Genomic DNA, 10,842 nt, shown 5'->3' on the forward strand with positions numbered 1-10,842 from the left:
AAACTTTTTTTTTTTGAGACAGAGTCTTGCTCTGTCGCCCAGACTGGCGTGCACTGGCGTGATCTCGGCTCACTGCAAACTCCACCTCCTGGATTCAAGTGATTCTCCTGCCTCAGCCTCCTAAGTAGCTGTGATTACAAGTGCATGACACCACGCCCGGCTAATACTTTTTTTGTATTTTTAGTAGAGACAGGGTTTCACCATGTTGGCCAGGGTGGTCTCGATCTCCTGACCTCATGATCCACTTGCCTCACCCTCCCAAAGTGCTGGGATTACAGTTGTGAGCCACTTGGGCCTGGCCTAAACTTTTGATTTGATTTTATTTTTTTGTGCAGGTCTTGCTATTTTGCTAGGTCTAGTCTCAAACTCTTGACCTCAAGCAATTTTTCTGCCTGGGCCTCCCAAAGTGCTGGGAGTGTAGGTGTGAGACACCGTACATGGCTCAAGTTCTTTCTTTCTTTCTTTTCTGTTTTGAGACAGAGTGGGGCCTTTTTGCCCAGGCTGGAGTGCAGTGGCACATTCTCGGCTCACTGCCACCTCCCCTTCCTAGGTTCAAGTGATTCCCCTGCCTCAGCCTACCGAGTAGCTGGGACTATAGGCACCCACCACCGTGCCCAGCTAATTTTTGTGTTTTTAGTAGAGATGGAATTTCACCATGTTGGCCAGGCTGGTCTTAAACGCCTGACCTCAAAGTGATCCTCCCACCTCGGCCTCTTATGCTTGGATTACAGGGTGAGCCACGCCCGGACCGCTTCTGTCTTTTAAGGGAGATGTTATTCTGTTGTGATAAGGTCTTATGGTTGAAGTACAAATACAGCCTCATACAGATCTGTTGTTGGAAAAGGAAGGCATATTTAACAGTTTTTCAGATAATGGTGGGTGTTCTTCTTTGATGCCACAGCAAAACTCAGCAAATGGTAGTTTCGTGGAGTGGAGTCTGAGATCGTTACCAGTGAACCTCACGGTTGCAGAGGCAGAGAGGTCAGTGAACGGGTCCCGCAGAGTGGCGTCCAGCGCTGCTCTCTCCTCACGTTGTGGACAGAGAACCCGAGGGAGCCCTGTGGTGTTTTTCGTAAAAGGTTACTAATCCTGCTGGATCAGGGCCCCACCCTCATAGCCTCACTGGACCTTAGTCACTTCTGTAAACGCCTCGTGTCCAGACACAGTCACGTTGGGGTTAGGGTTGACTGTAGCAGTTAATGTCACCGCCGGCCTCATCACAAGTTTTGTAAATGTTGGAAATTTGGCAAGTTCATGTTGTCAAACCCAAGTCTGTCAAAGTCTTGAGTTCTACGGTTGCAGCAGTTAGGTCAGCTGTTTCCTCTGAAGTAGCAGCCCCCCTTGCCTGCCTGCGAGGCTCCTGTCTGAGCGGCTGTAGTCAGCCAGCACTCTTGAGGTGAAAGGACGGAAGGGCCCCCGTGCCTCACCACCCATTCCACGCGTGCTTCCTTGAAGGAGCCCCTCACCCTGCTAGGCAGCAGCCGCTCTGCTTCCCATGCCCTCAAACAGAGCATGGAGGCGTCTGCTCAGGATGCGACTTCACAGAATGTGCCCACCATCTTCTAAAGTGAAGCTGGGGAGATTGCTTTTGGTCTGTGAGGGATGGGCAGTGGTGCCCTGGCTGCGCTTCCACGGGCGCCGGGCTGTTGCTGGCTGCCAGTGCGGCACCATCAGTGCAAGTATCAGTGAAGCCCAGCACAGAAACCACGGCTTTGTGCTCTTCAGACGGGGCTTCACCCGGGGCACCCAGGGGCCTTGGGACCACCGTGTCAGCCCTCCCACCTGCCTGCTCCTGGTCGTCATGGGCATACAGAATGTGTTCTGTCCGTCGGGTCCTGTGAGAACTAAAGGGGGACTTGGTATGGATGTTCAACCTGGGGAAGGGCTGGGAATGGGCCGGGAGGTTCTTTGTGGACTTGCAGCCCCAGGAGGAATCTGGGCAAGAGCTGGGGTGGAGGGGAGGCCAGTGCTGACATCCTGAGAGAATGTGAGGGAGGGTTCAGGAAGGTGGATGCTGAGAGTGACCCCGGGGGCTGGTGGAGTCTGAGCAAGCTGTAACCTCAGTGGTGTAGAGGCTCACATGAGGGAGGCGTGGGGATTTGAATGCAGCGCTGGAGAGGATGATGTCTCTTCCCTCCTGGGAGTTACGTGCCCTGTTTCTACTTGCTAGCAGGCTGCACGGGCTCAGCATCCAGCTGTGTGTTCATCATGGCGCTCTTGTTCCCGTTCGTGATGGCGATTTCTCTGGTTACTCATTTTGACCCAGTGTGAATCGACAGCTTCTCCATTATATTTATGAAGCATCCATCTGTTTGTATACTTTTCTTCTTCTTTGTTAATGTTTTATTGTGAGACAGAGTCTCGCTGTGCCGCCCAGGCTGGAGTGCAGTGGTGCGGTCTCGGCTCACTGCAGCCTCTGCCTCCCGGGTTCAGGTGATTCCCCTGCCTCGTCCTCCCGAGTAGCTGGGACGACAGGAGACACGCAACTTATTTTTAGTGGAGACGGCGTTTTGCCATGTTGCCCAGGCTGGTCTTGAACTCCTGGCCTCAAGTGATCCGCCCTCCTTGGCCTTCCAAAATGCTGGGATTACAGGTGTGAGCTCCTGTGTCGTCTGGCCTTTTATGTAGTTTCCTGAGGGTTCTTTTTTTTTAAAATCAGGAATAAATGTCAGATTTTACCAAATGGTTTTCAGGTTACTTTTTTCCCCTTTGATAAGCTGATGTTGAGTTAAAATAGTAGATTGCCAGGTGTCGCACCATCCTTATATTCCTGTCATTCACCCTGTGCGAGGTGGCACTGTGGGCAGGGTGGTGCCCTCTTCCCCGGCCGGTGACCCCTGTGTTCCAGTGTCTCTCTGAGGGATTGTGAAGGAGCTCTCGGATGAGGGCCTGGGCCTGAGGTCTGGATGGGGAGTGCTGCGTGTGGGGAGCTGCTGTGGGTGTGTCAGAGTAGCCCTGGTTGTGGCCAACAAGGCTCAGGTAAGGGAGAGGGGACAGGAGCCCCTGAGTAGTCCCTCCTGATGAGGCCCTGTTTCCCTCCCTAACTCAGAGCAGCGACATGCCCTTCGATGAGCTGCTTGCACTCTATGGCTACGAGGCCTCAGACCCCATCTCAGAGCAGGGGAGCGAGGGTGGTGATGTGGCTCCCAACCTCCTGGACATGACCCTGGACAAGGTGAGTGAGTGCCCTTCCTGGAACTGGCCCCAGTAGAGGTGCGGGGACCGGGGCTGCCTCTCAGCAGGGGGCGTTCACTGAGAGGAGCACAAAGGCCCCCAGAACAAGTCAAATGTGGCCACCTGTACCACTCTGCCAGGGTTGGAATGGCCGTAGGCATGAGGCTGGACCCTGGCCTTAACCCCGGGCCATGTGTCCTTCTGGCATGGACGGGTGGAGGGGCAATCAGGGCCTGTCCTGGAGAAGTGCACCTGGGAAGGCAGAGGAACCATGACCTGGCCGCCTCCCCAGGACTGGGCTCTCTGACATTAGGTACCCAGAGGTCACCGCTCGAGGGCTGGGCATTTGGAGCACGGGAAGGCTGCACTGCAGAAGGTTAACACCAAATGCATGACTGAGAAAGAGCCACGCGCTCTGGGCGGTGCCCAGTGGTGGCTGTGTTTCCAGCTCTGGTGGCTGGGTGTGAGCTCCCCCGCGCTGTACACCCTCGGGTGCCTCCAGCTCCTTACTTGTGTAATGGGAATAGCACCCCACGTGTCCAGTTCCACCCCCGCTTCCCTCCCCCCAACACTGTGCACCCTCAGCCACCTCTGTTTCCTTTTCTGCAGAATGGGCATAGGCCCCACGTGAGCCTCAGGGAGCCCCCAGTGTCTTCGCTGTTGTTATCATTAGTGTTATGCTGAGACTGCTAAACTGTAAAACATTCTTTACTTTTTTGTTAAAAGGAACAAATAGCGAAGGATTTGCTTTCAGGGGAAGAAGAGGAAGAGACGCAGCCATCTGCTGACGACCTCACCCCGTCCGTGACCTCCCACAAGGCCTCCGACCTCTTCCCAAACCAGAGTGGATGTAGGTGACTCTGTTCCAATCCTCTCCCGAGCCCAGGCCCTGGGCCAGCAGGGGTGATGCTGAGAAGGGTCCTGGGGCTGGTGCGGGCCAAGAACGTATCACAGATGAGGGGGTCTGCCTGGTGGGAAGCGCTGGTAGCCCCGGGGGTGCCTTGTTCTGCCCCATCCTGGCCAGTGAGCAGGGACTCTCAGAGTGATTCGGTTTAAACAAGCGGGGAATGTGTTGGTTCCCCTAGCAGATCTAGAGGCAGCATCCCCATGGCCGTCCTCCCCCACAAGCCTGTGCGCTGGCTTTCCTGGGAGCTGAGGGCTGGGGCCCAGCGGTGCAGCAGCCACGTGGAAGGGAAGGGAAGGGAAGGACTCTTTCTTCAGAGTGCACCCCGGGTCCTGGGTTCTGTGCCCATCCACGTCCCGGTGTCTGGCCAGGGAGGGGGTCACAGCCTGGGGATCAGGTGGATGGAGAGTGGGAGTGGAGGGTCTTTGCCCGAATAAGGGGCCGTGCAGGTTGCCGGCAGTGGAGACCCTGGGGGACCTGCCTCCATTTCCCCAAAGCTCGTTTCCTGGCTGATGAAGTCAAAAAGCCTGGCTCTTCTGCCTCCTCCGACACTGAGGAGGACTCCCTTCCTGCCAACAAATGTAAGAAGGTACGTGGCTCTGCTTCTCCCCAACCTCGTATCGACCACAGTCACCACAGCGGGGTCCTGCGGAGCCCTCTCCCTGGGCATGTGCCCCTTCTCAGAGGAGGGATGTGCTGCTCAACCCCGGGGTGGGCCGGGACTGAAGCCCCGGCTCCTGCTGCTGACCGAGTGTTTCTCCTCTGACATCCTGTCTGGGCCTGCCAGGCCAGTGTCAGGGCACTGCCTCCCCTCACACACCCAGGCCTCTGCCTCCCATCCTCAGACCCCAGAACTCGCATCAGCAGGTCGATTGCACACATGGGCCTGGGGTCTGAATGGCGGCACCTCCGCCCGAGCCGGCCACAGGACGTGACAGCCAGCCTCCCTCCTGTGCCGGATGCTTCCTCAGTGTCCTGATTCCAGGCTGTTGTTTGCAGATCATGGTGGGACCTCAGTTCCAAGCTGACCTCAGCAGCCTGCACTTGAACCGGCACTGTGAGAAGAGTGAGTGGGGCCCAGGGCGGGAAACTCACTTCTGCAGGGGAGGGGCCCGGTGGGACAGCAGATTGTTGGGCAGTCTGAGGGGCCCAGCCTGGTCAGGTGCCCGCCCTTTGTGGCTTGCTGGGCAGCCGAACCTGTGGCTGCAGGAAGTGGAGGCTCTCTTGACTGCGGTGGGCCTGTCGATGCCTGCCCCTGCCCACTCTGCCCAGCTCTGTCCGTCTCTTGGGGTCTGCTCCTGTCAACCCGTGCAGCCAGACCCTCAGCAGTCCATCCTGCCCCGCCCTTGACTCCAGCCACCTCCCCCCAGCCAGGGCCGCTGCCTTCGCCAGCTCTCTGCCCCGAGGTGCCTCCTCAGGAGCCCCAGGTCAGACGGGCTCTCCGGAGAGAACTGCTGGGTGTCGTGCGGCTTCCCCTGCCTGGCTCCCCGCCTCTGCAGGGCACTCCCTGTCCTGGACCCGATCTTCGTCTTTTTCCCACTGGAGTTCAGAGCCAGGCCGCTCTGGCCCCTTCCAGGCATGGACTCAGGTGCTCACTGACTTGGGTCTTGTTTTTCCCTGGAGCCCTTGGAGGCCCTGGGCCAGTGCTCCCAGCTCAGGAGCCTTCTCCAAGGTGATTCCATGGCTGGGATGGACGCGTGTGAGAGGAGGACAGAGGCAGGCAGGTGCAGCCAAGCTGGGACATCCAGAAGACGGGGTCAGAGGGGACACGGGACCCTCACCCAGAAAAGGCACCTGCAGTCACACTCTGGGTGGAGCCCTGGCCTCGGAGCCTGTCATCAGGGCCCTTTCCCAACTCTGACTCACCCCATGAGGGTGCCCTGTCCTCGGCAGCCAGCACACTTCAGCCACGGGATGCCGCCGGCCACTCCCACGCTGTGTGACGTCTGTGCCGTGGGAGCCTTCTGCGGGCTGGTGTCTCACGTATTTCGCTGTGGTGCTTGGTTTGGGCGCCACGTTTGCCACCCCTCCTGCCGTGGGCTGCTGTCACGGTTGGGTTCGTTTGTGGGCCGTGAATGCGCTCGTGCCTGGTTCGTGGATAGAGCGCTCAGTCCTCGATGGACAGCAGGGAGTCGCACGGTAGGTGTGTGCTGGGGTCACACGTGCTGCCCACGTTTCTCAGTCGTGGTTTGTGGGAGTCGCTCACGTTCTCAGCGTTTGACCCCGAGGGTGAACTTGCCTGAGTTGAGATGGACTCTTGTCGCGTTGTGTCTTTCATTGGCATTTCCCTGGAGAGTGTGCTTGCCATTTGGATATTCTCTTTGTGTGTGCCCAAAGCTTTCCCCGTTTCTGACTTGGGTGATCTTTCTCTCTGATTTGTGGAGTGACTTATGCATTCTAGAAGCGAGTCCTCTGTGGGCTTTGCGCACTGCTCCTGTCTGCTCCAGTTTGTGGCTTTCCCGTTGACTTTCTTGGTGGTGTCTTCAGTAAAGTCCAGCTTACCAATCTTATTTTAAAAGTAACGTGTTTGTGTCCTATTTAAGAGTCTTTGCTTACCTTCAGGCTCTTGAAGGTACTCTTCCATGTTTCATTCTAGAAGGTTTCTTGTTTTCCTTTCACATTTAAGGCTGTGATCCAACTTAATTTAAATTTTGGTATATGGTGGCCAGGGCTGGGGCTCACCCTATAATCCCAGCATTTTGGGAGGCCAAGGCGGGTGGATTACTTGAGGTCGGGAGTTTGAGACCAGCCTGTCCAACATGGTGACACCCTGTTTCTACTACAAATACAAAAATTAGCCAGGCATGATGGTGCTCGCCAGTAGTCCCAGATACATGGGAGGCTGAGACAGGAGAATCGCTTGAACTACAAGGCGGAGGTTGCAATGAGCTGAGATTGCACCACTGCACTCCAGCCTGGGCCACAGAGCAAGACTCCATCTCAGAAAAATAAAAAAATAAATGAATTTTGGTGTATGGTGTTAGATGGCATGAAGCGTGGGTTAGGGAACTGTTTTCCCATACGGATATGCAGTTGCTCCAGCACCACACATTGAAAAGACCGTGGCCAGGCGTGGTGGCTCTGTCTCCAAAAGAAAAAAAAGAGTCCATTCTCTCCCCCACTGAGTTGCAGCGATGCCTTTGTGATAAATCAAGTGTCTGTACAGTGTCTCCCTTCTCTCACCCTGAGTCACGCCATACTGTTGCAATTCTTACATGTTGCACCTAAGTCCGAGGTGGTGCAAGTCTTCCAGCTTTGTAAGTTTTCATTGCATGTATATAAGTTTAAGAGTAAACTTGGGGACAGAAGTACATGATGAGGAAAGACGTTCCTTCTTTGCTGCGTTACTGCGAGAATGAAGACCATTCTCAGCAATCAGACTGTCAACATTCCAGAAAATGTCGACATGACTCTGAAGGGATGCACAGTTATGGTGAAGGCCCCAGAGGAACCCTGCGGAGGGACTTCAATCACATCAATGTAGAACTCAGCCTTCTTGGAAAGAAAAAAAAGAGGTTCCAGGTTGACAAATGGTGGGGTAACCGAAAGGAACTGGCTACAGTTCGTACTATTTGTAGTCATGTACAGAACATGAGCAAGGGCGTTACACTGGGCTTCCGTTACAAGATGAGGCCTGTGTCTGCTCACTTCCCCATGAACGTCGTTATCCAGGAGAATGGGTCTCTTGTTGAAATCCGAAATTACTTGGGTGAAAAATACATCCGCAGGGCTCGAATGAGACCACGTGTTGCCTGCTCAGTATCTCAAGCCCAGAAAGATGAATTAATCCTTGAAGGAAATGACATTGAGCTTGTTTCAAATTCAGCGGCTTTGATTCAGCAAGCTACAACAGTTAAAAGCAAGGATATCCGGAAATTTTTGGATGTATATATGTCTCTGAAAAAGGAGCTGTTCAGCAGACTGATGAGTAAGACCTTAGAGTTGTCCAGCTACAGAAACAAAATGCCTATCATAGCTAAGACCTACTTGTGATACTTAAATGATGCAATAAAAGACCTATTAATTTGGAAAAAAAAAAGAGTAAAATTATTTTTTCGGCAACTGACAGGTTTTTTTTTTTTAATTATTTATTTATTTTAGTGACAGAATTTCCCTCTTGTTGCCCAGGCTGGAGTGCAATGGCGCAATCTCAGCTCACCGCGACCTGCACCTCCCAGGTTCAAGTGGTTCTCCTGCCTCAGCCTCCTGAGTAGCTGGGATTACAGGCATGTGCCACCATGTCCAGCTAATATTTTTTATTTTTAGCAGAGTTGGTGTTTCACCATGTTAGCTAGGCTGGTCTCAAACTTCTGATCTCAAGTGATCCTCCTGCCTCGGCCTCCCAAAGTGCTGGGATTACAGGTGTGAGCCACCATATCCAGCCCTGACAAGTTTTAATCTTAAAACTTAGGTAGATATACAACTTGTCAGTCGCCTCAAAAATATTTGCTAGGGTTTTGATTAGGCTTGCATTGAATCTTTAATTTGGGGAGAATTGATATTCCACTCTGTGGGTTTTTACCTCTCTGGTAAGACCTTTAATCTTAGCAATGTTACGGTTTTCAGTATAGCATCTTTTTTTTGAATTGGAGTCTCCCTTCGTCGCCCGGGCTCAAGTGCAATGGCACGATCCCAATTCCCTGCAACCTCCGACCCCCAGGTTCAAGCAGTTCTCCTGCCTCAGCCTCTAGAGTAGCTGGGATGACAGGTGTCCACCACCATGCCCAGCTATTTTTTGTATTTTTAGTAGAGACAGGGTTTCACCATGTTGGCCAGGCTGGTCTCCAACTCCTGACCTCAGGTGATTGACCTGGCTTGGCCTCCCAAAGTGCTGGGATTACAGGCGTCAGCGATCGCACCCGGCCCCAGCTTACATTGTCCTTCAGACTGGGAAGGTGTTCTGTCTTCTGGCTCGCCCTACCTCCCGAGGGAAATCTTTTCTGCCAGCTTTGACGACATTTCACCCCCGCTGGTTTTGAGCAGTTTGACGAGGACGTTCTGTGGTGGACACGGACACTGTGTAGTCTTTGAGGCCGGCCTCTTCCATATTCGTTTCAGGCCCCTCCATATCTTTTTGTGGCTCACGGCTTATTTCTTTCTTTCTTTCTTTTCTTTTTTTGAGATGGAGTCTCCCTCTTGTTGCCCAGGCTGGAGTGCAGCGGCGCGATCTTGGCTCAGCACAACGTCTGCCTCCCGGGTTCAAGCGATTCTCCTGCCTCAGCCTCCCGAGTAGCTGGGACTACAGGCTTGCGCCACCACATCCGGCTAATTTTTGTACTTTTAAGTAGAGGCAGGGGTTCTCCATGTTGGTCAGGCTGGTCTCGAACTGCTGGGGTTACAGGCGTGAGCCAACCCACCCGGCTCCTCCTCCTCTTTTGAAGTAGATTTTTACAGGATACAGAATTCTGAGTGAACAATTTTTTTTCTTTTGGCGTGTTAAAGTTCTATTCATGCCTGCTGTCTCTTGTTTCTGATGAGAAATCTTCCCATTCTTTTGTTTTCCTTAATATATGTAGGGGGAACCCTGAAAGTGCCCTGGCAAGGGTCTGGAGCCTCAGCCTGTTCCCATATAAATATTGATTTAGAAGAGAATTAGAAATGTAGGCACATAGCTATTCCTTCATATAATCGTATATAATCTTACAGTTACCTATAAAGATATATACTCAATGTAACCTTTAATCTTACTAATGACTCTCAGGTTATGAAGCATGGAACTGAGGTGACACTGTGAACAAAGTGACCCTAAGTCATGATGCCCTAAGATCTCTGTCATGCCCACATAGGGCTGCTGGAGGGCTCCTCGGCTGTGCGGCAGCCCCCGCGCTGGGGAAGCACCCGCGCTGGGGAAGCGCCCGCTGTTCAGCCAGCTAGGGGAAGAGGCGTCCAAAATGGCCGAGACGTCACCTTCCTGGGGAAGGCAGGAGAAAACTCCACTCCTCCAAGCTCCTGCGGTGGGCCTGACGGCTGTCAGGGAGGCCCGCAGACATCTGGGGGCTTAATTGTCTCTATGAGATGCTGGCTTCAGCGGTCACGTTCCACGTCCACTCTGAGCCCTGCTTCTGCACCTGGTTTCTCTTTTTCTTAAAAGGTAAGAATAATTGTAACATAATCTTAATGTCCTTAATATTTCTGACAAATATATGAAGAGTGCTGATGCATTAGGTTTTCTCCTGGCCTCGGCTGCGTAAAAGTCCTGGGCCCCCTGTCTCCAAGACACGAGATTTACCTGACCCTGTCACTGACCACCGACCACCGTTACCTCCCTGACCTTCCCCGCCCCTTGCTTTGCACTCAGTAAATTAATTCAGAGCGTCCAGGCACTCGGGGCCACTGCAGGTCTCCGTGATTTGGCTGGCAGTGGACCCCCGAACTCTCTTCTCCCTCTCTGTGTCTGTGTCTTTTATTTCTACAGTTTCTCATCTCTGCACCTGCAGGGTGGGGCTCACAGAACCCTATAGGGCTGGACATGATTTTCTTGTATTTTTTGGACTTTGACAGTTTGTGATGTACCTGGGTCTAGTTTTCTGAACTGAGTGAGGTCAGCCTGAGAGTGGGTGCATTTTAACAGATTTTGAAGTCTTGACTGTTATTTCTAAAAATGTTTGTTTTCTTTTTCTTCCTTACAGTTCAGTTTCTGGGAGAATATTTCTTAAATTTTTCTGATTTCCCGCTCTGTCTTCCTTTTGGGTCTCTGGTATATGTGCCACGTGCTGAGTGTCATCCCACAGGTCTCTCCATCCACCTGTATCATGGCCATGGTG

General features: G+C 53.2%; 1 protein-coding gene and 1 pseudogene across 1 annotated transcript in view; both read left to right on the forward strand.

Moving 5' to 3' along the window:
* LOC108298630 (mesoderm induction early response protein 2-like) overlaps window positions 1-4,852 on the forward strand; it is a 6,872-nt gene extending 2,020 nt beyond the window's left edge. The window contains exons 3-5 of the mRNA XM_037735856.1: window positions 3,050-3,175; window positions 3,901-4,024; window positions 4,576-4,852. Of these exons, the coding sequence (XP_037591784.1) occupies window positions 3,050-3,175; window positions 3,901-4,024; window positions 4,576-4,844 (519 nt within the window). The 3' untranslated portion in view covers window positions 4,845-4,852. The remainder of the gene's footprint in view (window positions 1-3,049; window positions 3,176-3,900; window positions 4,025-4,575) is intronic.
* A 2,552-nt stretch (window positions 4,853-7,404) lies between these two features.
* On the forward strand, window positions 7,405-8,117 carry LOC108298633 (annotated as a pseudogene).
* The last annotated feature ends 2,725 nt before the right edge of the window (window positions 8,118-10,842 follow it).

This window comes from Cebus imitator, unplaced genomic scaffold (assembly GCF_001604975.1).
Source record: "Cebus imitator isolate Cc_AM_T3 unplaced genomic scaffold, Cebus_imitator-1.0 Scaffold1022, whole genome shotgun sequence".
Classification (NCBI taxonomy): domain Eukaryota; kingdom Metazoa; phylum Chordata; class Mammalia; order Primates; family Cebidae; genus Cebus; species Cebus imitator.